This window comes from Rutidosis leptorrhynchoides, unplaced genomic scaffold, assembly GCF_046630445.1.
Source record: "Rutidosis leptorrhynchoides isolate AG116_Rl617_1_P2 unplaced genomic scaffold, CSIRO_AGI_Rlap_v1 contig78, whole genome shotgun sequence".
Classification (NCBI taxonomy): domain Eukaryota; kingdom Viridiplantae; phylum Streptophyta; class Magnoliopsida; order Asterales; family Asteraceae; genus Rutidosis; species Rutidosis leptorrhynchoides.
Genome location: NW_027266870.1, coordinates 76,996 through 104,342, shown reverse-complemented (window position 1 = coordinate 104,342; position 27,347 = coordinate 76,996). Strand labels below are relative to the sequence as shown.

At 36.1% G+C, this 27,347-nt stretch overlaps 5 protein-coding genes across 5 annotated transcripts; 3 read left to right on the top strand and 2 right to left on the bottom strand.

Moving 5' to 3' along the window:
- The first annotated feature begins 298 nt into the window (after nt 1-298).
- Nucleotides 299-6,522, top strand: LOC139885098 (DNA-directed RNA polymerase III subunit 2-like). The gene is made up of 18 exons (XM_071869049.1): nt 299-370; nt 780-884; nt 958-1,038; nt 1,119-1,250; nt 1,333-1,377; nt 2,127-2,204; nt 2,272-2,411; nt 2,516-2,591; nt 3,135-3,247; nt 3,324-3,462; nt 3,551-3,681; nt 4,007-4,132; nt 4,278-4,333; nt 4,572-4,642; nt 4,765-4,849; nt 4,950-5,053; nt 5,318-5,446; nt 6,472-6,522. The coding sequence occupies exons 1-18, from the start codon at nt 299-301 to the stop codon at nt 6,520-6,522; spliced, it is 1,734 nt and encodes a 577-aa protein (XP_071725150.1).
- A 5,229-nt stretch (nt 6,523-11,751) lies between these two features.
- Nucleotides 11,752-13,512, top strand: LOC139885104 (CASP-like protein 2B1). The gene is made up of 3 exons (XM_071869054.1): nt 11,752-11,978; nt 12,078-12,210; nt 13,261-13,512. Exons 1-3 carry the CDS (start codon nt 11,752-11,754, stop codon nt 13,510-13,512), a joined length of 612 nt encoding a protein of 203 aa, XP_071725155.1.
- Nucleotides 13,513-14,534: 1,022 nt separating this feature from the next.
- LOC139885101 (protein NAR1) lies at nt 14,535-18,842 on the top strand. The gene is made up of 11 exons (XM_071869052.1): nt 14,535-14,660; nt 14,973-15,043; nt 15,239-15,392; nt 15,717-15,903; nt 16,990-17,116; nt 17,347-17,515; nt 17,639-17,688; nt 17,781-17,952; nt 18,173-18,299; nt 18,425-18,516; nt 18,690-18,842. Exons 1-11 carry the CDS (start codon nt 14,535-14,537, stop codon nt 18,840-18,842), a joined length of 1,428 nt encoding a protein of 475 aa, XP_071725153.1.
- A 698-nt stretch (nt 18,843-19,540) lies between these two features.
- Nucleotides 19,541-21,401, bottom strand: LOC139885097 (uncharacterized). Its single transcript, XM_071869048.1, has 5 exons — nt 20,862-21,401; nt 20,491-20,709; nt 20,178-20,279; nt 19,854-19,958; nt 19,541-19,771 (listed from the first exon to the last, which is right to left on the bottom strand). The coding sequence occupies exons 1-5, from the start codon at nt 21,399-21,401 to the stop codon at nt 19,541-19,543; spliced, it is 1,197 nt and encodes a 398-aa protein (XP_071725149.1).
- Nucleotides 21,402-22,060: 659 nt separating this feature from the next.
- Nucleotides 22,061-22,903, bottom strand: LOC139885096 (serine acetyltransferase 1, chloroplastic-like). Its single transcript, XM_071869047.1, has one exon. It carries the CDS (start codon nt 22,901-22,903, stop codon nt 22,061-22,063), a length of 843 nt encoding a protein of 280 aa, XP_071725148.1.
- Nucleotides 22,904-27,347: the final 4,444 nt, after the last annotated feature.

Sequence of the window (27,347 nt, the reverse complement as noted above, 5' to 3'; positions counted from 1 at the left end):
GGGCCCTTTTAGTTGTGAAATTCTTGAGCTTTGCTGTCGGGGAAGATGTTGAGCTGCTGTAAATTTCTTAGATTTGATACATAGAAATTGATGCTTGGGTATTGACATTTGACCACATGACACCTAAATGTTTGAGGGCTCCAACCAATCCTATATATCAGGTATTCCATGCTCTGGATACTATGATTAATATCCGAAAAAGTTTGAGCATCTATATTTTAAGAAAAGAGTGTGATACAGTTAACAGAGGAGTCCTTGGAAAAGAAACGTGGAGGTATCAGCCAATCTTGTATGAGAAATGTGGCAGGGGGTAGGGTGGGGAGCGGTCAAGGCGATGGATAATTTGATATTGCAAACATGGAATCAGCGAGTAGTGTAGGCATTTTGGTGGAGCCCTTCACTCTGTGACAGTTTAGACTTAAGAGTTTAGACGTCTATAAATGTATCCGAATGATAATTAAGTTAATGCATAAATATGGCAGTGCATTTGTGTATAATTTGTGGTTCCTACCATCGAACGGATTACCAAGTGGTACAAGGCATGGTTTTCTAAAAGTGCTCGACTACAGTTTCTCAAATGTAGGAAAATGTTAAGCTTGTATTGCATGGTTCCTCTCTTGAGCTGCTTTTCCTCCCAAAGCAAATTCCATAATTATTTTTACTATTTTCCCATTTCTTTCAATTTATGTTTAGTTCATATTTGTAAAGCATAAGTTCTTAAAATTCTTTTAATGAAACTTATGTCAAGCGTCTTATTTATGGGTGGTTCTATGTTTTAGCGTTGTGTCTACATTGCTTCTGATGGAGGTCGAGTTTGTCGTCCGGTAGTTATTGCTGACAAGGGTGTGTCCAGGATAAAACACCACCACATGAAGGAGTTGTTGGTATGTTCAATATCTTCTACTTTCTTGATTTCATTTTGTGTGATTTAATACTAATTAATTTTTTTCTGTCAAGGATGGAGTCCGCACATTCGATGACTTCTTGCATGATGGGCTGATAGAATATCTTGATGTCAATGAGGAGAACAACGCTCTGGTTTGTTCTTGTTTGATATTTCTGACACATTACGGTTTTACTAAGCAGTTATTCATTGTGCTTAATTATTTGTTCAATAGATTGCTTTATATGAAAATGAGGCCACACCTGAAACAACCCACATTGAGATAGAGCCATTCACCATCTTAGGGGTAATTGCTGGGCTAATCCCATATCCTCATCATAACCAGTCACCAAGAAACACCTATCAGGTCTGTTCTTGTATGTAATCTATTATTCTGAATTTCGCATCCTGTGAAGATACTATCATCTTTAAGCTTTTGAATTTTGCAGTGTGCAATGGGAAAGCAAGCTATGGGAAACATTGCGTATAACCAGGTAAGTGTTTTTTTCCTGTAGTATGACTGGTTCTGTGATTGAGTTGAGGTTGCAAATTGCAATGGACTCGCAACATCTTCTCGCCTTCGGTATTCTTGCTATGTCATTGGTTATAGCATTCCATTGTTTGAAGAAGCTGTGGATGATGCCTTAGCCAACAGCATTTGGTGCACTTCTTTCCAGCACTTGTTTATTGTCAGAACTTGTGACCTCATAACCAGTTAGATACTTGTATGCATAAAAGATACTATGAGTGAAGTTTAAATCAATTGCACAAATGAGAAATTAATCCTAGGGCCAGATCTAGCCCCTTTTTTTTACCTACCAAGAAGGAAATCGCTAATCAGTTTTGAGGAACGTGTGGAACTAAGACTTAGTTTCTTGTTATTATATAATTATGCCGCAGCTAAACATTGCTTCCAATTGAGAGTAGAATTCGTTCCTAATTAGCTACCTAGCCATTTTTCGATATATCATATAGGTTACTTTTCATTGTCTAATATTTCTTGGCTTCAACTTACATTCTTCCAAACAGCTGAAATATGATGACTTAATGGTTATTTTCAGTTCTCTTCCTTATACTTTTCGATAGCTGTAGGAAAAAAAAAAAAAGAAAAAAAAAAGACAAATCTGCTGAAAAGAACAGAATCAATGTAAACACTAAATTAGATGCTATTCCTTTTAATTCCTCTGTTGTGGTCAATATCGCTTGCGCATAAACCATGCCACCTTTACTCCCGATCTTGCAGTTACAGAGAATGGACACGTTGCTTTATCTGTTGGTGTATCCACAACGGCCTCTGCTGACAACAAGAACAATCGAACTGGTTAGTCTACGCTGTTTTGCAGTTCAGTGGATTTATATGAATCTGGAACTAATCAATTTTCTTTCAGGTTGGATATGATAAGCTTGGAGCTGGTCAAAATGCAACTGTTGCTGTGATGAGTTATAGTGGCTATGACATAGAGGATGCTATAGTGATGAACAAGTCATCCCTAGATCGTGGTTTTGGCCGTTGTATTGTCATGAAAAAGTACATAATTCGGAGTATATTATTAGTTTCAAATTTTGGTGGTTTGACATTCCAATTCGCATTTCTTTCCTTGTTGACAACATTATGTACTTATTATTTGACAGGTATGTTGGTGTCATGGACCCGAAGATTGATAGAGTACTTAAGCCTGGAAAGGGCCCTGATGAAGAAAAAACAAAGGTGACGGACAGGACTATGCCTCTATTGGTCCCGATATTTCAAAACATAAATAAAATAAATTGAAATAGTCGTCATGCCGTGAATTTGTTGGTTGTTTGAATTTATCTGCTAAATTTATGGCCATGAAAGAGTGGATATATTTAAGATCATTTTACCATAGTACTCAACTAGATTCTAGTCGAAAGAATAGTTCCTCTTTTTTTTATTTTTCCTTTTTTCGGTTCTTTCGTGCGTGCGACTTGCTTACCGCTTTGGGCAACAAGTACACTGCCCATACTTCACTCCTCTACAACAGTAGCACTGATTGAACCTGAGAGATTACTGAAATCAAGAGTTTTTTCTACTTAAAATATCTTTTATATTCAATAGACTGTCTTATCCAATGTGCTGGTGCACTATTCTGCTTCGGAAGTGCACCTGATATGTCTGTAACAGCCTGAATTTCATCTTTTCCTTTTATTCTATGCCTTGTTTTGTCCAGATATAGGTAAGTTTATTATTATTATTTGTCTTTTAAAGTAACTTATGTCCTCTTTTGTTTAGATATTGGATGATGATGGAATTGCCGCACCAGGAGAAATTATAAGACCAAATGACATATACTTCAATAAAGAATGCGGGATTGTCACGAAGGTGGCTGGAGTAGAACAACCGAGGTTTGTTACTGTATTTGATGCTGATTTTTAGTCAACAGCCCAAGTCTATGCTGCTTACCACTTTTTAAACATCCAGCAGAAAATTTAAGCCTGCTAAACAGTGGTACAAAGGTCCTGAAGGGGAGACCTGTGTGGTGGATAGAGTCGCTCTTCAAACTGATAATGATGACAACATGTCTGTTAAGTTAATAATACGCCATACACGTAGACCTGAGGTAATTACTTTTCTTTTTGTTTGTCAAACTATACAGAATGTGATTTCATCTTATCTTTTCTTTTTACTTCATGGCTATACTTCTACAGCTTGGTGACAAGTTTAGTAGTAGGCACGGGCAAAAAGGTGTCTGTGGCAATATTGTTCAACAGGAAGACTTTCCATTTTCTGAACGTGGCATTTGCCCTGATTTGATTATGAACCCACATGGATTCCCTAGGTAAATGTTTGCTTTAGAAAACAATTTTTTTTCTATCATAAACCTTTTGGGTGGAAATTATCTTCTTGTTTGACGAATGTTATCGTCTATGAATGCATATGAATTTTATTCATTGGGTATGTGGTGGGTTGAAGTGATGGGTGTTGGATTTGTCCTAATAACCGTTGGTTTTCTTATTCTTCTCTAACCCAATGGGGAGGTTTTACCTTTTGAATCGTTAAAATAACTTGCCCATAATGTTTACAAGAAGCTAACTTTAATATGCTGTAGCTTCATTTCGTTACTCCTCTTTTTTCTTTATTCTTTTTTTTTTTTTCATGCACAGCCGAATGACAGTTGGTAAGATGATAGAGCTTCTTGGTGGCAAGGCTGGAGTTTCATGTGGTAGATTTCACTATGGCAGTGCCTTTGGGGAGCCTAGTGGTCACGCCGATAAAGTTGAGGCTATAAGGTTTCTTCTATGCATCTCTTTCCTTCTTTCATTGTGCAGTCAATGTTTCTTATCTTTTCTTCTTTTTTTCTTTTTTGTGGAGTACCGCGCTGATCTTTTGATCTTCGTTTTAACTTTTAACTGATTGAAAGTTTCTGTGTATCAGTGAAACTCTTGTGAGACATGGATTTAATTACAGTGGCAAAGACTTCCTTTATTCAGGTTTACTTTTATACTTGTTAATACAAATGAAATAATCATCCCTCTGTTCTGTCTTTTGCCTTTTGCATAATCAGATTTCATCTCTAGAAAGTGAGAGTAAAAAGGATAAATAAATTTTATGCTGGATCTTTGAGTCGAATAGATTCCATAAATGGATAGTCAAATTGATGCCCAGATGGATCATTTAGTCACGTTTGCTGTTGAATGAAAGAAATGTGACCATAATTTTGTTCTCCAGGAATCACAGGGTCCCCTTTGCAAGCATATATATTCATGGGGCCAATTTACTATCAGAAGTTGAAACATATGGTGAGATGTCATTCTGTTATCTTATACAATGATTGCACTTGCTTGGCCCTACTACTCAAGACTTGTAATTAGCATTTAGGTATCATTTGGTTGTGCTAATAAATAGTTTTTTTGATTACAAGGTCCTCGATAAAATGCATGCCAGAGGCAATGGTCCCCGTGTAATGCTAACTAGACAACCTACAGAAGGGAGAGCCAAAAATGGAGGTTGTATTTGAAAACACTTTCTCCATTAAATTTAAATAAACAACATTGGGTGCTTTTTCTAATTTTGTTTTCTTTTGTCTATTTGTGGTCTATTCTCCAGGACTTCGAGTTGGAGAAATGGAAAGGGATTGTTTGATTGCATATGGAGCTAGCATGTTGCTTTTTGAGCGGCTAATGGTATCTAGTGATCCCTTTGAAGTTCAGGTAGAACCAAATTTTGATCCCTTTGAAATGGAAAGGGATTATTTTACCAAAGTTCTAATTTTTGCCAATATGTTATTTTAAGATGCTCCAGTGTGTCGAATCTCTCTATGGGGCACCTGGTACTGATGAATGCCAGCGTCTATAAATCTTATTTTTTGTATTTCAGAAAGGATATGTATAAAATTCCGTCGTTCTTAGAGATAGAAAATATAAAGGGGACATAATTGCGTCCTAGTAGCTGATCGTTCTCTCATTTGATTGCAGGTTTGTAGGAAGTGTGGTTTGCTAGGATATTACAACCAGAAGCTGAAAACTGGCATCTGCTCAACATGCAAAAATGGTGAAAATATTTCTTCCATGAAACTGCCGTCTGCATGCAAGCTCTTGTTTCAGGTAATTGAATGTTCTTGAATTTCGTCTTTTCGATTGTTAAAACTTGATTGATGTATATGATTTGCATTTACATAGTCTGAGTTCCATCTATTTTACTGCTGCAAAATATCCGAGCCTGAAATGAGTTGTTCGGCTCATTGGGTATTATGCTCCTTGAGCAACTCCTCTGTGGCATCTACGAAGATGTCGAGTAAAATTGAATTGTTGTTGTGTCCTGAAAACAAGTCTCGTCCTTTTCTCTGTGCATTCGGATCTATTTCTTAAAGGATTTCATTTCAGTAGTACAAGAATAGTGCCGTGCTATTGCGCGGTAAAATTTTCTATTTTTGCTAAATTATTCGTTTGAATAGTTGGAGTCGGTTAATATTTCTTTTTTATTGATTCTAGTCTGTAACTCGATATTGTCTCGATATTGTGCCCAATCCATTGTAAGGGCTAGCGTCGGGGTTGAGTTGATGTTTATGTCGAAATGGGGACTCAAGTGTAGTTAATTTTTATTTCTAGGGACCAAATTGTGTGCCTGTAATTGTGAGCTACTGAGCTGTTTCCTCCTAACAAATACTAATAATAATAAATTAATAATAATATGAAACCATAATATGAAGATGTTTGTTAAAAAAAAAAAAAGATGTTTGCTTATTAAGCGGCGCAAGTGGGAGCAAGTATCGGGGCCCGCATCAAGAGAAATCTATTTATATATATTTGGGAGCTTTCTTTAATTTATTTATTTTTTTATTTATGGGCGCGATGTTTGAGTAGCAGTAGGGAGAATGGTGCGGGCATAAGCGCGTGACATGCGGACTTATTTTTTTTTTGTCACGCTTCATCGCGTCGGTACACGCAGCCGCAAATTGATTGGCTGGAATTGTAATTTTTCAATGCTTACGAGCTAGACTCACTGCGTGGAGTCGTTATTTTTTCCCCCTTTTCATAGTGTTTTACGAATAGTAATACTACTCGGATAATATGCGTTTCAGCTGTAATATTTTCTTCTCTGTTGACCTTTTTTTCAACTAATTTTCCAGGAACTACAATCCATGAACGTTGTTCCCCGCTTGAAGTTAGCTGAGCCCTGAAGAGAGAGAGAGTTGTATTTTCATTGCATTTTGGTGGAAGAAAAAATGTTTATGACAAGGAAAAAAAACATTATTGGTTTGACTATTATTCATGTATTATTATTGGTGTGTTCGTTTCATGTTTGCGAGCATGCTCCAGACACCTTTAAAAAACGTTTTTTATTAAAAATGACAAGAAAACACACCTTTTGAGAGGGATGGCAAAGGAGTGTATTCGGGGCGGATAGTACTATTTCTACCTCCGTATTCATTTAGAATATTCACTCTCTGTCTCCATCTCCATTTTCGTGATGGATAAAAAATTACATCTATCTCTATATTCATGTCGAGTAACGGATATTCATGTAATTTTAATCATCGGTTTTTTCGAGAATTTAAAATTAAACACATACAAGATTAAATAAAACCAATCGAAAACCACTTTATTTATTAAGCAATATTAGTTAAATTATTTAATAGTTATATTAAAATTGATGTAACTTAACAAATAATAGAAAATCAATATAGCTATCTTTTATTGGATTGAAAAACAATATTTATATCTATTTTATCCGCGATATATCCATAGATATCCGAATATCTATGGATATATCGCGGATAAAATTTCGTATCCGTCTCTTCCTCCATTTATAAAGTGGGTAAATTTTTTTATCCATCTCCGTATCTATGGAGATTTTTGACCCTCCAAATCAACTCCATAATGGATCAAATTTAGCGCATCTCTACGAATTCAGATAGAATTGACATCCCTACTTTTTGAGAGTGAGCATGCTCCAAAGATGTAACGAAACACAGCCTATAGCATCTGGTTTTGATTAGGCTGGCCATAGATACTTAACGAGAGTTAACCGAAAGTTAACAGGCATCTAACGTCAAAGACCCATTTGTAAGACAGAATGTGAATAAAAGGACGGAAATGTTAGAGGGTAAAAGTCTAGGAGCTGTATGCTAACATACCGTAAGTTAAAGGACTTAAAATTTCATTACCCGTAATAACAGTATAGCGCTGCGAGGCTGGTTCTGATTGTAATTGCAATTTGACACTCGGAGACAATGGCGACATTATGGCAAATAAACTGATAAATGCGTTCACATTTTTTTTTTATGAGCGAATTGCATTTATAGTAGGAGATAAGAGATGAACAAAGAATTGCATAGCTATACTAAATGGAGTATATAAACATATATACTACATGCTACTGTGTTTTGTTCACATGCCAAATTGATCAAGGATTAAGGTCCCGCTCTCTCGATATTGTTGGGGGAGATGGTTCTTTTCTTTCGTTGTGCATTAAATATGGGCAATTTCTATGCGTTGAACATATACGTACGCGCCTACGATGGCGATAAAACTTGATAGATACGTATAAGGACGTTAATAGCGATCACCCAAAATGATGGAGGACTGGTCCATCGATTTTCATTCACAGATCGTTTTCATATCCATAAAATGATCATTGCCAAATGATACTTCCATGATCGAGAGTATGGTATTGCTATTTCCTACAAAGTATGTCTTTGTAATATCATACTTGTTTCGTCCACGGATGGAGAAGTAGTAGAGTGGAGAACACTCGCTATCTTGTTTGGTTATAGCTAGCTTTGATCCGAAAAAAGGACTCTTGGAGAGTATTTAAGCGTCTACGACCTAAACGGGATCACTAAGGCTCACCACAAGGTCGACCTTTGAAAGGGAGCTCGTTCGGCTCTCTTCTTGGGAGAGAGGCCGATAGTCTACACTAAGTGTAGGGCTGTGTCCTCGCGGGGACTATTGTGGTGTTGGCTCTTCTCTGTGGAGAGAGGCCGATGAATGTGTAAAACATAGGGATGTGTCTCTCCGACAACCCTTGTAGAGTGAGAAGTGTCTCACGTCTAGAGAGATGTTATATTTCGAAAATATTATCATGTGTCATATGTGAAATCGAGGGGTATTTATAGAGAATTTTTAGAGTTCTCTTAAAAATGACCATTTTATCTCCGAGTGAGAGTAGAGAGAGGGAGGCTGATAGAGATGAAGGCCGATAGTTATTGGCCCGCTCTCTAATCACGTGCCGATCACTTCGTCGGCTCGGCCAATGATCATACTCCATAAAAATATCGTGCTCTCTCATATTATCAGACTCGATCTTTTCGAAAGTCCCTTCCTATCAATACCACACTGCTAATGATGAAGGAACAATTAATTACAGCGTATGGTAAAAAAGAAATGTAGACAAACAGGATAGAATTCAATAGAGAGTCAGAAACCATCGTATATACAATTTCCAATTAGTATTACTAAGATAGCGTAAACAATGGGAAATTATAAATATAATATACCTTTTCAAAACGTGGACGGAATAATGCGAAAATGGCCTGAGGTAGACAAATATACCACTCCCGGGTTTGCCATTCCCGGGAGCCAAACGCTAATTACGTAATTAGCTGAAACCGGGTTTGCCATTCACGGGTTTAACTAAAACCGGGTTTCCCATTCCCGAGGACAAGGGGAGCGTGACACGTGGCGAACATGCGTGCCCCCCTTGACCCGGGTATGCCATTCCCGGGAGTAGCTGTACAGTACCCGGGTTTGTCATTCCCGGGCGTAGTCTGTATATCCCAGATCGCGATCCCCTTTCTTTCTTCTTCTCCGTCGAGATTTCTTTCAATCTCTCTCAAAAATCCGTCCACTTCCTCACATAATCCGGCGACTTTCTCATATATTCCGGCGATTTCATCACACTACACGGAGATATACTTATATCGAGGTAATTTTTTTTTTAAATTTCGACCCAATTTAACTTATATTGTTAATTTAGTTATTATTTTTGTCAAAATTGTGTGATGTAGAAAAATTTGTAGGATTAGATTTGTGTGTTGTTGGGTGGTTGCTGATTTTGATGGTTCAATTTGTTCGGATTACAGTTTCGTGACGAAATTGTTGCGATTTTTGTTATTGTATATATGTCGTAATTGTAATGGTTTTGTGGTTTGGTTTATACAATAGGTTCGATATTCGATCTTATACGAAGCACGGATCCTCCAGTTACATATGGTACCATTGAACGGTGCGTTAGTACGTCTGTTCGGACGATTTATACATTCTGCCGCCCATCTCGTCCTATCTGATAACGTAGTGCGATGCTCTGCTCCACGCCTAGTTGACCAAATGGCTATCGCACCCTGAAGTTCTTCCTTGTTTGAAAAATGTGTTCCCAGCTTTATGGTGCTAGGGTCACCATTGTATAAATCTGGACAAGTAGGCATTCGGCGGTTTGTTATCTCATCAGGTCCATCCATATTGCTGAAGACGTGATAATCTGCGACGCGAGGAACAATGTAATCCTCGTCGGAGGGTCCGTATCCCCGCCGTCCGCGAGGCCTACTACTCGACTCCCCCCCAGCATTGGGTCTGGATGTTCCACCCGAATTATGAATCGGGAGGTGACTTATGAACAAGTCCCGACTCCAAGATTGATGTTCATACATCAATGCCAATGTGGAATCATCATTAATGACGATACAGCGCTTATCACCATTATCAACGGCATATACGTAGATTAGTCTCAATTCCACCGCCTCTCTTTCAATTCCGGCAAAAATACACATTATCTTGGAAAAATCATCATAACTAAACCTATCTTCAAGCTTATACGTTGCGTCGGGAACGCTACATACAACGATCTTGCCATCGACATATTGTATAGAACTCTTCCAATATAAATTTAAATATGAAGACATATTTAATAAAAAAAAAATTAATACGAAAAGGAAACACTAAATTTTGATATTAAGAGATTTTGAGAAAAAGATGAGATAGATTGTGAAAATGTATACGGTGCGGGGTGGTTTATATAGGAAAAGTGTCCCGGAAATGGGATTCACGGAATAAATTGAGCCGGGAATGCCAAAACCGGGACTAGCTATTCCCGGGAATGGCAAACCCGGGTCCGTGAATGAGAAAACCGGACACACGGTATCCGGGTTTGTCATTCCCGGGAATAGCTAGTCCCGGTTTTAGCATTCCCGAATTTAGACTTAATTAATCACGATTAAGACTCCCGGATTTCCCAAACCCGAGAGTAGCAAACGCTGTTCACGTTTAACGGCTCCGTTATACAACAGTGCCGTGCCCGCGTAAACAATGCATTCAAGATAAAAGGATTATGGATTCAGCACTAAATATAGTGGAATGAAGTGGTTGGAAGGAAAATGACTTTTAGCAGTGAAACTGATATATGATGGTGCCAATCCATGCCACCTGTCTTTCACTTTTTTACTCAAAAGGTAACATTTCAGTGTTTGTAACTTTGTATTAACTTAGTATTATTGTTCTTTTAAGTTTTATCACACATCATTTCAACATCACGATGTGAACAGCAGAAAAACCTATCAGAAAAAAATGGTCCCCCAACAACACCACATGAGAACGAGAACTAGCATTAAATATTATTCCCTCCATATATAAATAAATATATTTTTATTTTTTAAATTCATTATAAATTTGATGTATTTAGATATATATCAAATTTATAATAAATTTAAATATATTGAATTTATAATGAATTTAAAAAATAAAAAAGTTTTTTATTTGTATATGAAGAGAGTAATTAATTTACTTTTAATAATTTATTTTTAACTTTACACACAAAATTATTTTTTTTTACAAATTTTTGTGAAACACCCATTTCTTAATTACTTCTTCCGTCATGATTACTCGTCAGTTTTTTCAATACATAACATAAAAATAACGAGTAATTAGGGATTGTTTTACTTAAACATGTCCCAGGCTCCCAGCTGCTTAGAAAAAAATTTACCTCCATTCCCTTGAATTTGCCTTTTCTGACCATTTCTTGTTGCTCTTGGGGCAACAAACCCATTAATTACCAACTTCCTAGAAATGAAAAAAAATTGTAATAATAATTAATTTCTCATATCAACCATAGGAGGGTCTTAAATGCAGGACACTACTACATATAGTAGTGAAAAAAAAATAAAGGTCCTAACTTTCCTTTCACTTCTTCTAGAGTGCGGAGCTTTGACCATTTGGCAGGCCTCTCGAGCTCCCATTAAAATGTATACAAACAATGCTACTTATTAATAGTAGTAGTTTAAAGAAAAAGGTCTCAGCTTGGGGCTATTTAACTTGGTGGAACTTCCAAATAATTAAAGTTTGAGCTCTGTATATTCTACTTTCTCTTCTTTAAGTAGTGTTAAGTGTAATTGTCGGTGGGTTATTGTAAAAAGAAGATGAGCTATTTGGGTGTTGGAGTGAGTCCTGGCAACGTGCCAGTATATCACGGGAAGAGTAACATGAAGGTATTTGATAGAAGAGTGAAGGTTGCAGAGTTGATCTTAAGGTGTTTGATATGTGGTCTCAGTGTAATTTCAGCTCTACTAATTGGAACAGACACCCAAGTCAAAACAATCTTCTCTATTCAAAAGAAAGCTAAATTTACAGACATGAAAGCCCTTGTGTAAGATCTTTTTCTCAACTCTTTAAAAAAAGTTTCATCCTTTGCATGTTTCAATGCCATTAAAGTTTGAATTATTATTTTATTTTTCCCTTTTTGAAGGTTTTTGGTTATAGCAAATGGGATAGCTGCAGCTTACTCTCTGGTACAAGTTGTAAGATGTGTTGTGGGTATGATTAGAGGAAATGTTCTCTTCAATAAGCCATTAGCATGGGCGATTTTCTCTGGAGATCAGGTAATGATATTACATTTCAATTAGTGTTAATTAAGTGTTCATGAGTTTCAAAATTGAGGCTTGGGGTTTTGTTTTGTAGCATTAAATAGTTTAGTTGGGGGGGATGTTTATAGAAGTATTGGACAAATTTAACAAATATTGTGTTATTTAATTTAATGTCTCAACAGAGACTAAGTCAAGTCATTTTCTGTAGTAAAGATTTGTAATTAATGGATTTGTGGGGGTAGTTGGTGTCAAGATCATAGAGGCTCCTTTTATTGGAAACAAACCCTAATAAGTTGAGATAATGTTTACCACACGAGAAGATTGTCCAATAATTCACACTAGGGTGATAGATGTGTGTCAGAACTTGCTTGCATGTATACCATCTGTATAGTAAAACCTCTCTTCAAAGTATATTTAAGATGATCAGGTTTTGCCCCTAACCATAGTCAAATAATGGTCCGCATGCTCGGAACTGTTGACATTAATTTCTTTTGCTTAGTAGCTGTTTTGGGGGTTGTAGACGTTGATTGCCTTTCAGGACAAGAAAACATCTCCTTCTTCTTCTTCGTCCTTTAATGCTTCTTAAATAAATGGCAGTATGTATATTCCCTCAACTGCTAGCTAGACGGAGACTTATAAAGAAAACGTTTTGATTATAGACAGATCTCCCCTCAATATTGAATGCACTAGGCATGGCTGATGGCCCATCTGATATGATACTCACTTAAAAACGCCAACCAATAATTTAATGCCAATAAAGAATATGACAGCGATTTTCCATACATCAGCAAATGATCTCTGCTAATATAGACTGGTCTATATATAATTCATTGTTAATGCATATTATGTATATCTGAACTGTTTTTGCCAATGCTGCTCTATAATTCACTTTGCATTGAAAGTTGGTGATCTCGCTAGTAGGTGGAAATGTCTGCATATCTTTTACTTTTGATCTGAAAGTAGTTTCTTAAGAACAAAATATCCTTAATTTGGTTTCCAAGATAACAAAATCTGAATATCATATCCTTAATTTGATCAAGTGGTTTTAACTCGTTAATTGTGCAGGTAATGACATATTTGACCCTAGCAGCCGTGGCAGCAGCTGCACAATCGTCCGTGTACGCGAAAATAGGACAACAGGAACTACAATGGATGAAGATATGCAATATGTATGGTAAATTTTGCAACCAGGTCGGAGAAGGCATTGCAAGTACTGTGTTAGTCAGCCTCAGCATGGTCATTCTTTCTGCTTTATCGGCTCTCAGTCTCTTCCGCTTGTACGGTGACAGTAAGATCAACAACACTTCCAGGTGGTAGCCAATATTGGAGAAATATCATTCTGGAATTAACTCAATGATCACTATTTTCAGTATGTTTCGTGTCCATGAAGTTTGTGTAATTGATAATACAGTATATGTTACATAAGATGATGGTGATGATAATGAGGAATAGTGGTGTTTTAATTGCATGTGTCTTGCAAACTCATACAGTACTAATACTTATTAGACATTTTGGGCTATGTTTGTATTGGTGAAGTTTGCATGTAGTTCATGTACTTCTATTATATGTTGATGGTGTATTCGTTTGATGTTTGGAACATACTCAGTCTTGTTCCAAACATCTTGAAAAAATTATGTCTAGTGAAAGGTGTTTGGAGTTGGAGCAACACGGAAAATTCTCCATACACATAGTGAACACGTACTTTTCTTTGGTCTTTTGAGGGTGTTTAGAGCCGGAGCAAGACGGAGCATCCTTGGACACGAAACGAACACGGGCTTTTCTTGGCCTATATAAAGACAATTTTTATGTTATGCATAACTCATTTCACTATTAATCATTTCAAAAAGGATGCGATGCAACTTATAGAAGCACTGGCAAATATGAGTAGAGAAATGTACAAGACAAGTACAAATATAATTCCGTACAAATTGGACCGAGTTAATTGCGAAATTGAATCGAGCAACTAGAGATACCCCTGACGTAGTGACGTGGAGTGTTGGACCGTGGTCACCACGCGTCACCAATGCAAAACCGTTACACAGAACCTTACCGCCTTGATTAAAACAATCTGATTGGGCCACGTCAGCAATCAATACTTCCTTTGACCACTACTTTCCATCAATCCCAGAGCTCCTATTGGCTCCTTGCTTTGCTCATATTCATCCACCGCCAAAATACCTCAGCAAGCTTAGTGATATTCTATCATAAAAAAAAAAAAAAAATGCTTAGCGATATTCTTCTTCTTCCCATTATTGTTGTTTTTTCCTGCCTAAAACCCTAATCTTTGATTAAATTAAAAACCCCTAAATTGTTTTTATTCAACTATTAATGAAGAATTGATGGATAAGTTCTCTCCGACTTTACGGAGTGGGGATCTCAGCGATTTTATTGCTCCGTCGCAGGCGTGTGTTGTCTCTCTTAAAAAATCCGCCCCCAATAGAATCCTTAGCAAGAAACCACCACAGGTGAAGATTACATATTCGTTGATTTCCTTTTTCATTGTGAGTTTGTGGTTGTGGCCAGTTTTGTATTGTTGAATTGCTCAAAAAAATTGCCAATAGCGAGTTTGTTTTGATGCAAAGTGAATTCTGGTTGTTAATTTATTATCAACTCTGTAAATGATTGTAACTCAATTCCTTATTTTTTAGCTAGTCCCTCTGTGACTCTGTCCCGGTGTGTTTAAGGACGATTTTCGTTACCTATGTATACCATGTTAAGGAGTTGAGTCTTTTGTTAGCTGAGTTTTTTGTTCCTTTTTTTTTTTTTTTTTTTGGTAGAAGGTTACAACTTCAAACAATCTGCAGACTGAACCAGTCAGAATTTCACTCAAAGACTGCTTAGCATGCAGGTAAAAATTCTACTTATGTATACTACTTTAAATTACATATATATATGCTCTGCATTTTCATTGATATTTCTGGTAAAACGTGCTGCTCGGATCATTGCTATAATTTAATCTGTCATCGATTGTCAAATCTGTGTGTAGTTCTTCCATTGCTTTCACTCATAAATTCCACTCGTTTTGTTTTTCTTTCTGATACAGTGGGTGCATAACATCAGCTGAGACGGTTATGTTAGAGAAGCAAAGTTTGGATGAATTTCTTTCAAATATTAGTACAGGGAAGGCAGTAATTGTTTCTGTGTCTCCACAGTCCAGAACTTCTCTTGCAGTTCACTTCGGCTTATCTCCAATCCAGGTAAAACTTACAGCCTGAATTGCGAACTCATTTTCTGTAACCTTAGATTTTATAAAACAGCACATAACTTAATGAGACAGAGAAATCTCAAGCATAAGCAACTTGGGCATTCTTTTTAGTTTGGCAGTTTTGGCATTATAGATGCTACATGAATTTAGAGTAACTGATATCATTAGGAAACTAATTTTAACATTGAAGTATTTATTTCTTATGAGATCACTCTAAAAATAGTTGTGTTGGTATACTTCCAATATGCTCCTTATCCTTTATCAATGAGGCACTCGAATGTAATTCTGACAGTTTGTTTTCTGCCTCAAATGATAGGCCGTTAGAAAACTGACAACATTCTTAAAGTCTCTGGGTGTAAAGGCTGTATATGATACAAGTTGTAGTAGAGATATCGCCCTAATTGAATCTTGCAAGGAATTTGTTTCTCGATACAGACAAAGGCAGGCAACTGATGATAAAAGTAGTAAACCACCCCTGCCCTTGCTTTCATCGTCATGTCCAGGTATGCACTTGATAGTGTGACAACTATTTGATACCCTTTCTTCACTGACTCCTTCAAACCTTTAATGATCGAGAGGGCGATGTGTCGCCTTAGGAATCATGATCAAGCAATTGTTTTTCAATATTTAAATAGCTGGATAAAGTAAATATTTGTTGATTAAAGCGTGTTAAACATAATTTGAATCAACTTCCTTCAGGGACGGATCTAGGATCGAAACACTGGGGTTGCGGGTTTAAATTTTTAACAAACTTCAAAGTCGAAAATTTCCATTCGTACAGTATAATTCAAGCTAATAATGGAAAATCAAAGTTTTTATCTACAAAATGTTTCATTGTATCTAAATTAATTGTCCATATTAGTTACGCAACACTTCAAAATAATAAATTCTAGATAACAATTTGTAAAGAGACAAAATTTTGATTAATAAAAAAAAAGACCACAAATACAATCAGAAGGATATAAAAATAGTGAAAACGAATAAAATAGTATAAAAATATTGGAATAGGAAGGAAGTCCGAAGTCGACTTTTGGGAGGATTAAGTTGGTTCGCTTCATCTTTTCATTGCAATGATAAATCAAAATCAAAAACTAAATTTAAATTACACTTCTATTAATTTTTGGTCAGGCAATCGAATTGGGAGGGGAAGTCGGTTTGCTTTTATTTAATTCCAATGACAAATCATAAATTAATTGAAGTGGTTTACTTTTAATTCCAATGGCAAATCATAAATTGAAATTAATTTTATTAGCAGTAGTTTTTGGTTAGACAACTTACTAACTTATCACTCAGCAATAAACCCAAACGGCCCAAACTTTCAAAGACTTTTGAATACAGAGTAAATAAAGAAACAAAAACAAAAAAATAATGAATGGGATTGGATCCCATGATCAGTGGAGCGAACACGCAACGCCTTAACCACTTAAGCTGTGCAAGTGTTGATGTTTTGGGGTTGCGAGAGTATTTATATATAATTTTACTGAAATTTTTTCCTATGAAAATTACATTTCGCCGGACGGAGCTGGGGTAGCGGCAGCCACCACACACAACCCCGTAAATCCGTCCCTGACTTCCTTCTTCAATCATAGGTTGGATATGCTATGCTGAAAAGCAGCTTGGATCTTTCATTCTTCCTTATATATCATCCGTTAAAAGCCCCCAACAAATAATTGGAGCTGCCATTAAGCATCACTTGTGCAACAGAATGGGTCTTAGGTAATGTTCTCAATGGTAGATATACCCACTTCCATTTCTATTTTTGCGTCTGAGTTATCTTTGGTAGATATAGATTAATTTGTATCCCCCACTTGGTACAAAACACTTGCACTCTTATCTTTATAAAAGCTAACGCTACCTCTAAATTTTTCTACACCTACATTTTAACCCCACTTCACTTCTATCATCCCTGTAACATGTTTGCTATCTGATGATTTTGTCTGTAATAGGCCAGATGATATTTACCACGTAACAGTAATGCCATGTTATGATAAGAAGCTTGAGGCAGCCAGGGAGGACTTTGTATTTCAACTAGAGTTTCAGGAAGAGTGCCAAGAAAATGTAACTACAGAAGTTGATTCTGTTCTGACTTCCGGGGAAATTTTAGATTTGATACAGGTGAGAATTGAACTTTCACCATTACAATGATTTCTAAATGTTCTGCTTTTAACTGCTTACTGAGTTATTGTGTTTCTAATGCGTTTTAATCATTCTTTTTTTTGGTGGTTGTTGCTGTTGCAGTTAAAAGCAGTGGATTTTCAGGCCTTAGAAGAGTCTCCGTTAGATAAAATGTAATGATGATAAATCTTGTTGTTACTTTCCATTGTGATTCAGGGAGTGCCTATTTTCAATTCACATATGACACTCTGTGACTTCTCTGCAGGTTGACCAATGTTGATGAAGAAGGTCACTTATATGGTGTTCCTGGAGGTTCCGGAGGTTATGCTGAAACATTGTTCCGATATGCTGCTAAAACACTCTTTGGAAGAGATATTCAAGGTCCTTTGGATTTTAGAACCATAAGAAATTATGATTTCCAAGAGTTGACTCTAGAAGTAAGTTTTCCTGTTGATTGTGGTCTTATAATTAGTTTACTGATTATTTTTTAGCGCAAGGATGGTAGCATCATTGTAAAAAGTAATCTGTTCTCCTGATTGGAGAAGCTGAATCTTGCTCGTCTCTAATTTATTTTCTCAAGTTCCCTAAAAAAAATCATTTTTTCCTTTTCCTTTCTTCTAGTTCAAAGGTTCTGAACCAGTGATTGTCATGTTGTAGGTGGAAGGTAAAACTGTTCTGAAGTTTCTACTATGTTATGGCTTCCGAAACCTTCAAAATATTGTGAGGAAGGTTAAAACGCGACAATGTGATTTTCATTTCGTGGAAGTTATGGCATGTCCTTCAGGTTTTTATCTCAACCTTTTGCTTATAATACTGGAGTATTTGTGGTTGTAATTGTTCTTAGTAGTTCATGGTTTATCTCTTAGCTGAGAGCATGTTTTAAAGTGCTCTATTTACTTATTTTGACAGGTTGTTTGAATGGCGGGGGCCAAATCAAACCAATTCCAGGCCAATCACCAAAGGAATTAATTAAACTATTGGAGAGTGCTTATATGGAAAACGTGAGTCGGTATCTTTTTATTCGTGTAAAGAAAGTGCGGTCTTATGTTTTTTTGCTACATGAATATGAATTGGTGTAGGTGAATGGAAAAGTCTTAATGGTTATGATTATGAAGAATGAAAGTCTGGTGTAATATGGTCTTTAGCTGATTATTATTTCTGGTCTTTTAAACAGGTTTTGGTAGCTGATCCCTTTGAGAATCCTCTAGTGAAGGTTTTATACGAGGAATGGCTTGAACAACCTGGTTCAGACAAAGCCAAAAAGTATATGCACACAGGTTACCACCCCATTGTAAAGAGCATTACATCAGAATTAAACAACTGGTAGGGACATGAAGCGGTACCATCTGATCTGAAACAGGGCTCGAACTTCAATCCTTGGATTTGCTTTCTTTCTACTAGTTGCCAAATAAAAAGTTTCAACATGTTTTCCTGCTAAAAATTTTGTGGTAGGGAGATTCAATTTTGATAGCAGCGAGGTCGTTTGACCTCACAGCTTTTTTTTGCTATTATTATTTTTTATAAATAGTAGTGTTTGTAATGTTAAGTATTTCTTATATCAATTTATCATCTATAGATACATTAATCATGATTATGGTTGTGAAATTTTAGTGTTTGTAGTGTTCTGATGTTGTTTTCAGTGTTTCTCAGTGAATTAATGTATTTGTTGCGGTCGTGCCTCTGACTACAGATTGCTTTCTCTCTTAAATCTCAATCCATTGCTGGTTGAATTAGATGAACTCGACTGCTGCAGTCCTCGACCACGATGAAGCTCTTGACGCAAAACCAGGTTTGTCCAAACAAAAGCATTAAAGTCGGTGTTCTAAGTTGGCAAAAATATTTCCAGTCCCTTTTTTATTCCATATGTTCCGAGTGCAGTGCACCATATACATTAGGGAGATAATACTTCCGACACTAACACCACGCAGATAGTATATCATTGCCAAAACTTTTACATGTGCAAAATGGAAAACTCATGGAAAATGATAATTAATCGTAGAGGAGAGAACAAATGCCCGAGAGAGGCTAGAAAAGTCTATGATGCATTTGTTTTCCACGTGTGCCTTTGCTTCCATCTGATCGGCGAGCTTGTCTAACCATCCTACTTCCTATATTGTTGTTTTCACAACAGTCGGAGCTTTTCGACAGCTTACTGGAAAACGAACTAAACTTAAGCTCATCATACATCCCACTTTTGTTTTCCATCAAGTTCTCATTACATGGGGTTGGGGAATCATAGCCTATTTCCTCAAATTCCTGCAAAATAGTCAAAATTGTGTGATTTATGTTGGAGTATAGTAGTTGTTGGACTCTCGACACTGGAAGCTAAAGATTCTACCTTGGATTTTTCCTTCACACAGTAGGGTGTTAGACAAGGATTCAAATCTTCAAGAAAAACATCATCTGGACTGCCCGGCATTGTGAAATCACTAGAGCTGAACTCCTGTAAGATTTTCAAATAAATTAGCTCAATTTACATTACGGAAGCAAAACCATTTCATTCATGTAGCACTGGCCAAGTAATCTGAAAATTATCTTAGGATAAGAAAACATCAACATTGGTATATCCATGAGATCAAAGCTTAACTAAAACAGAACTAGTACTTGAGATGCTAACAAATATTACTTCCAATCATAAAAATGTATACTATGGTGAGCTTACCAGAGAGTTATTAGACACTTTCTGATTATATGGCATTCTTGGAGAGGTGCTATGACGTTGCAAATATGCTGACGCTGAATTTGAATATTTCTCTGCCCGCACCTGTCCCAGGAAACCAAATGTCATGCAAAGACAATCAGAATCATAAACCAAATGAGCGAAACATGCTCGGTGAAATATGCAAAATTCAGCAATATTGAAAATTGAACTTCAATAGATAATTTTTGAATGTTTGATTGCTATAGATCATGTTCACAATCACTTCCATTACTCAAAATTGGATGATGCGATGCAATGCAATGCAATGCAATACCTCAGCTAGATCCTCGGCAAGGAATTGAAGCTGGCCAGTAAGGGAAGTGACCTGCCTTTGGAGAGTTGGGATTACTTGTTTGGCTTGCTTTAACTCTGAACCCTGCTTCTCTACAAGTTCTTGGAGCTGCAAATTTGCAGATTCCGGAAACAGTACTGCGCTCTTTAATGACTTTATTTCTTCCCTTTGCTTTAAGCACAGATCCTTCAATTTTTCCACCTGGACATATCGTCATGCATGTATTAGGCACAACCATAAATGATCAACATGCATCGACATAAACACTTAGAAACATCAGATATATGCATGTTCCACCAAAAATTACACGTGGAAATGGAATACCCAAATCAATTTGAATTGGGAAAACTTACTTCATTGTTTTTGTCATCTAGTAAGGAATTGATCCTCTGAATCTCCAATTCAAGATCCTTATTGGCAGTCAGAAGCTCCCTCTCGCTTCTCAAAACCATAGCCAAAGTCCTTGTGTTCCCTTTCACTTCAGTCAAAGCCTTGACCTCCTTCTCAATTTGCTTACCGAACAGCTTCTTCTGCAACCCAGATGTAAAGTTAGTACCTTTCTTAGCCATGGTCATTTTCTTCAGATCCTCCGCTATAACCTCAGAGGGTATAACGAAATGTCCACCATGTTTCCTAGACGACGATGACGATGACTTCCTCTCCATGAATTTCTTCATCAATGTAGTTAAGTTGGTGTTTTGGTGCTGGCTTTTGGTTTTTGTCTGAGATGATAAATCCGTAGTAATAGGCTTTGTTGATTTGACAATTGCTCGAGATTTTGATTTGGGCTTGTTGGATAGCTCGAAGGAAGATGAAGGGTCTGAGAATTGTGAAGAAGATGTTGTTGATGATCGAGTGTTAGTTTCATTGTAAGAGCTGTATCGAGAAGCCATTAGAGAGACAGACGAGATAATGAGTTTGAAAATTAGAAAAGAGGAGAAGAAGAGTTTAAACGACTATCATCGCCAGTGCTTCTGCAAAAAGACACGTGGTGACGTGGCATTTGTTTGTTTTTTGGTACAGCTTCTGCCGCTGTCTCAATTCAAATTTCATTTCGGCGCGGGATCGTATTTCAATTAGTTATGTCGTTGACTAATTGCACGAAAAACATACTCCTTGTTTTACTGTAATGACTTATTTAACCCCTAAACTTTTAAGGGATAATGACAATTTAGGTACCTACACTTTACGTGGACTTGCAACTTTTCCGCCAAACTATACTATAAATCATCTGAATCCTTATACTAATTCCGTTTAGCAACTAGGTCCTTAACGACACACGGCCGTTATGATATCTGACGCGTCACTTACCGGGTCGTTAACTTTCAAACTTCACATACCAACGACCCCATTATCCAATGCTAACATGAAAAAAAATTACCGAGCAGGATTTATTTTTTTCGTTTGCCGATCAACATGACGAACTGTAGCGGTAATTCATGTTCATTTAATCGTTTATTTACGTTCGTGAAAAACCCATTCACCAACAGTTCACTAATCGTATACAAATACTAATAATATACAAATACTAATAATTTATTACATTGCGTTTTTACTTAGCTCCAACTAATTTAGCAGGGTTCCCTACAACAGTACAATTAGTAGGCACTTCCTTTAAGACAACTGAAGATGCACCAATTTTAGCTCCATTTCCAACCCTAACATTCCCCAAAATGTTAGCCCCAGCCCCTATGAAAACCCCATCACCAATCTTCGGATGACGGTCGCCACTAACTTTACCAGTTCCGCCTAACGTCACGTTATGCAAAATCGTAACGCCGTCTCCTATTACCGTCGTCTCTCCAATCACGACTCCAGTAGCATGATCAAGTACAATTCCACATCCAATCTTCGCACCAGGATGGATATCAACTGCAAAAGTTTCCGATATCCGACTCTGAATCAACAATGCCATTACTTTTCTTCCACTTTTCCAAAAGAAATGTGCCACTCTTTGAGCTTGCAAAGCTAAAAACCCTTTGAAATGTAAAAAGCAATGAACTAGACTGTTACAAGCTGGGTCCCGCTCTGTAACTGCTTGAAGATCGTCTCTTATAGCTTTTCCGATATCTTGATTTGTACTCAAAACGCTTGAGAAAATGTCGTTTAGTACGTCCATGGAAAGATCAGCATTGCTGAATTTAACTGCTAGGTTATGAGCTAATGCGTTTTCCAGACAATCATGTGAAAGAATTGAAGAGTAATAGAACTTGAACAAGATTGGTTCTTGTTGTATGTCTGAATGAGCTTCTTCTCGAATTCTTAGCCATAAATCGTCTTCTTCTTCGAGTAGCAGCTGATTTGAGAAATTGGGTTCGTGGGAATTGAGAAATTTACTGATGAAACAATATTGGTTAGTGAACAAAGAACAGTTATTATCTTTACAAGTTGCCATTTTTTATGTAAAACGATTTCGTTTTGGTGGAGTGATGATGGCGAAGAGTGAGTTAGTTTATTTATATAGATGGAGATGGAGTGAACTGTTATAAGAAGAAGTAGCTGAGAAAGAAATTTTCAACATGATGACGTATGACATGACGATAAATTCAATTATTCTCGATGGTGGCTCGGCAATGACTCTTTGACTTATCATAAAAAAAAAATGACTCTTTGACTTTGACTTTATTTTTTACTTCACTGATTTGATATGATTTGATTTGAAGGCTGCTCTTTTATTTTGTTTTACACCCCTGTTATACGCGTAGTGAATAGTAAACGAGGATTTTACAATCAGTTATCGATAATTTTTCATAAAATATTATTTAATAATTCATCAAATAGAATATCGTGTGATTAGATGTTCTGTGTTAAAATAATCTCTGTTAAAGTACCTGCTATTTTAGCAACGGTAACATAAAGCAATTAATCATGTAGTATAAAGTTATGCGAAAATCGACAATCAGCTTCTAAGATATAACGATTTACACTTCCCGAACGTTAGCGTAAAAGGAGGAAGGCCAACGGAACTTTGTTGCCACTCAACTCCCTCTTACTAACTTACTAAGATGCACAATTACATAATGCAACCTTTGCGTTTTGGGAATTCTGAATTTCAAAAGTAAAATAAAAGAAGTAAAATATAAAAACTATACGACCAGCTAATACCAATCTGGAAAACAACTTGAAATTCGAAATAGGTGAAGCACCATATAAATAGGGAGATGTTGTAACGGTCTCTAGTGTAACCGCTGAATTAAACAAATTAATTGGCCTAATTAATTAGAGTAACTGCAGCTGTTACAGATTTTACAAATCTGTCACTTATATCTCAATCCACAAAATTAATGTTATTCTCACAATTAATATATGGATAAACTTGTGGGCCCCGCCCCGATCGCCTCGATCGGATCGAAGCGGTGCTGACTTTACTTACTTTGACTTGATTTTTGACTTTCAAATTATCCACTTAATTAAAACATAATGGATATTTATTAGAGCATAATATTATTTTCACATAACTTAAATGTTTAAAAGTAGTCTTGCGGAATTATATACACCAAAATTTAAACGTTTCTTCATACTTGGAAAACTTGCGGAAGAGAATCCTATCGCCAAAGAGCCCGCCCTAGACGCTACTGCCGCTACCAATCAACCTGAAGAGAAAATAATTTTTTTCGAAAAACGTAAGCTTACACTTAGTGAGGTTTTATCGAAATACTTCTAAAATGTCATTAGGAAAAACAATATATTCATAAAAAACAATCATCAAAAACAATCCGTCGAAAACATCTATATACTTTCATTTTTCCTCGAAAACATTTATCGAACCCTTTTAGTGAAAAACATTAGGAACTACAACAGGAGCGACCTATTATAGTTTCCTAATAACCTCGAGAATACTACTGTAGTATCCTAAACCTCGACACCCGTAACCATGGGTGTAAATAAAATAACCTCGATTACACCCGTAACCATGGGTGTAATGTTCGGATTAGGTCGCCACAAAGTCGACCGCATCCCCTCGACCTCGAAGAAAAAATTTAGATTGGGTTCGTATATATATATGTGTGTATATATATATAATAAAAGCAAAACTTGCTTTTAAACCTCGTCGTTAAGAATAAATGGAAACCTCGCTTTTACGTCGTTAAAAGTTCTCTTCAGTTTTCTAAAATACAATACGTAACTAAACCGTATATTTTAAATGATCTTAAACGTTGATAATAATATAGATTACGGCATAGTGATATATATTTCATAAATCATGAATATACTTTCATAATTAAAAAGAAAGTAAACTCACTGTATTGGCTCCTCGAGTCGTTCCTTCGATTAACTTGACATCACGATTATTCGATCTATCGAAATATCGATTATTAGTTTGACACTAACGCTTAATGGAAAATTATTCGTATTTTATCTTAGTCATCACTCTCATTGTTTTTAGTTCTAATCTTTAAGATTATTTATTCTCTCAATTGATTCTATGTTTGGATTTATTTTTAAGATTATTTGTTTAGTTTAATTATTTAATTAAATACTTTCGTATTAGAATAAAAATTATAAAAATTACTTAAAGTTCCAAATAATTGAGAATAATATTCTGATATTTTAAAATAATTTTTTTAAGTTGAAAATATTACTTTAAATAATTTTGGAAACACTTTGTTGTATTAAAATCATTTTCTTAAAACTTTATTTAACTCAGAAATTAAAATAATTTCAATCTGACTTCGAAAAATTCTAAACTTTTGCTATTTTGTAGAAAACAGTATTTTTAGCTTACTGTAAACATTTCATAATTTTTGGACCAGTAGAAATGATTTTATTTGCTTCGGAAAATAGAACAGGTTCGGTTTTGTATACAATTACCAGAATAAACCTTGTTTTAAAACTGACGGGTTGGTATTTTTGTAAATACTTTTAAAACAGAAGGTTACAGTTGACATTTCTTATAGGTTCGGATGATTTAATATCAAACCGAATTGATCAGATAAAACCAAACCGAATCAAATCGCGTTAAACCAAACGAACCGATTTTATGCTTTAAAAAGACAATTTAACCTTTGACCTTTTAATTGACCGAAATAATCATGTTAATATTTTTGTAGATACGTTAAAGTTGGAAGGACAGTTTAGTCTTTTAATACTTTAAAAAGACAATCATTTCCTCCTTCTTCCTCAGACGACGCGAACTCGCGTTCGTCGTTCTCCCTCACTGCTCGACGTCGTCCTTGCGGTTTCCGGCGACGTCAGAGCCCGTGACACATATCAAAATATTCGTCTCGTCTCAAGGGTCAAGAATCTACCATCAATTGTCTCTCTCTTCGATTGGGTAAGCTTTAATTTCAATTTTAGTAGATTAGGGTTCTTCGACAATTTTGGGGTTTTTGATCGATTCTCATATATGTTGTTCTACGTAGGTTTCTAAGCGTTCTAGTGTGCATTTTACTCTAATTCGATAACTAGTTGAGCTTGGAATTTACCTCGTCTTCTTAGTGTGTTTTGCGAGGTTGGATTCTGTTGGATTAAGGTTGACGATGGCGAGGGAACGCTTTTTCTCTTCTAGAGCACAATGGAATTCGGCCGGAATTAGGCTGGGTCAATTTCACCGTTCACTGTGATGATTTGGTCAGTTGGCTCAGTGAATCAATTCGGTCAAAGAGGACACAGATAAGTTGCCTCTCTATCTGTTAAATTGTTTTCTTGTTAGAATTTCCATTTTACAGTGTTAGAAAAATTTGCATGTTGAGTTCACAGTGACAGTTTAACAATATGATTATCTGGTTGTATTTGTTTGCAAATTTGGGTACTGATTGTCGATTAGAATGCTTGGACGTCTGCTCTAATTCTTAGTGGAATTTAGGTGTAGACAGTGTTAGGAGTTTCACAGTTTGAACTTGAATGAAACTGAAATTCTTTTATAATTTGGATTGATGATTACCTGTTAAACTTGGCTTAGAGTTGATTCTGCCATGATTGGAAGTTCATTAGAACATGATTGTTGGTTAAATTTGGCTGATACTGTATTGTGGCCGAATGCCAGTTTCTGTGTTGATGATGATTCTGTGTTGAAGCTTCCCTGTTAGGATTTTTAATTATAGTGTTAGAAAAGTTCTGGCATGTTGAGTTTGAATGAAATTGTTGCATGCATTACCTGTTTACATATTCTGGAATAGACTGAAATGTAGCTTGGAGGTTGGCTGCCGGCTGGGATTGTTTCCAAGCTGATTTGGTTATGTTGAATGTATATTAGACAAAAGTTCAAGCTTATTGAAAAGGCTATTTTGCTGTAAGTTTGAGAGTGTTTGGATTATTTTAGGATTATGGAAAATGTTTAAATCTGGCAGCCATAGTTTGTAAGGAAAATTGCATGTATGCATGGGTTTGTAGCCTGTTTGAGTCACTACACCTGTCTGGCTTGTTTACAGCTGTGTTGAGTCATGGATTGATGCATGTTTTCTGCCTTACAGGTGTATTTAATAGTGCTTGCTGTGTTGTTGTGTTTTGTGCAGAAGATTTGGTCAAAAGAGCAGCATTTCCCATAGTTTTGACAGCTGGTAGCAACAGTTTTTGGTGGTTGCCCTGGCTGATTACAGGTGCTAGCCGGCTGAACTTAGTATAGGTAGTATTATGTATATATATATATTATTCTTTTTTTGTATCTTGAATTTGAAATAGTATTTTGTATATATACTGTATAGATATTTGATATGTATTCTTTATATATGGTTTATATGTATACTTGTAAGTATAATTATATGTAACTTGTTGAAAGAGATTTCTTGTGACTTATATTGTACTTTAGTTATTAAAGATTGCAGATGAACTCTTTGTAAATTTCTTTTAAATAAATGTTTAGATTATACCTCCTCATAACTTATGTTTAATTGAAATAA

What these genes read in the sequence shown, in the direction of transcription:
- LOC139885098 (XM_071869049.1), top strand. Translation starts at nt 299, where the DNA reads ATGTGGCAGGGGGTAGGGTGGGGAGCGGTCAAGGCGATGGATAATTTG. An exon ending in TGCAAACATGGAATCAGCGA is followed by an intron (nt 371 to 779) that starts GTAGTGTAGGCA and finishes TCTATGTTTTAG; the next exon opens with CGTTGTGTCTACATTGCTTC. An exon ending in GATAAAGTTGAGGCTATAAG is followed by an intron (nt 4,133 to 4,277) that starts GTTTCTTCTATG and finishes TCTGTGTATCAG; the next exon opens with TGAAACTCTTGTGAGACATG.
- LOC139885096 (XM_071869047.1), bottom strand. Translation starts at nt 22,903, where the DNA reads ATGGCAACTTGTAAAGATAATAACTGTTCTTTGTTCACTAACCAATAT.
- LOC139885104 (XM_071869054.1), top strand. Translation starts at nt 11,752, where the DNA reads ATGAGCTATTTGGGTGTTGGAGTGAGTCCTGGCAACGTGCCAGTATAT. An exon ending in ACAGACATGAAAGCCCTTGT is followed by an intron (nt 11,979 to 12,077) that starts GTAAGATCTTTT and finishes CCCTTTTTGAAG; the next exon opens with GTTTTTGGTTATAGCAAATG. An exon ending in CGATTTTCTCTGGAGATCAG is followed by an intron (nt 12,211 to 13,260) that starts GTAATGATATTA and finishes TTAATTGTGCAG; the next exon opens with GTAATGACATATTTGACCCT.
- LOC139885097 (XM_071869048.1), bottom strand. Translation starts at nt 21,401, where the DNA reads ATGGCTTCTCGATACAGCTCTTACAATGAAACTAACACTCGATCATCA. An exon ending in AAGTGTCTAATAACTCTCTG is followed by an intron (nt 19,959 to 20,177) that starts GTAAGCTCACCA and finishes AAAATCTTACAG; the next exon opens with GAGTTCAGCTCTAGTGATTT. An exon ending in GTGTGAAGGAAAAATCCAAG is followed by an intron (nt 19,772 to 19,853) that starts GTAGAATCTTTA and finishes ACTATTTTGCAG; the next exon opens with GAATTTGAGGAAATAGGCTA.
- LOC139885101 (XM_071869052.1), top strand. Translation starts at nt 14,535, where the DNA reads ATGGATAAGTTCTCTCCGACTTTACGGAGTGGGGATCTCAGCGATTTT. An exon ending in TGCAACAGAATGGGTCTTAG is followed by an intron (nt 17,117 to 17,346) that starts GTAATGTTCTCA and finishes TGTCTGTAATAG; the next exon opens with GCCAGATGATATTTACCACG. An exon ending in AGAGTGCTTATATGGAAAAC is followed by an intron (nt 18,517 to 18,689) that starts GTGAGTCGGTAT and finishes TCTTTTAAACAG; the next exon opens with GTTTTGGTAGCTGATCCCTT.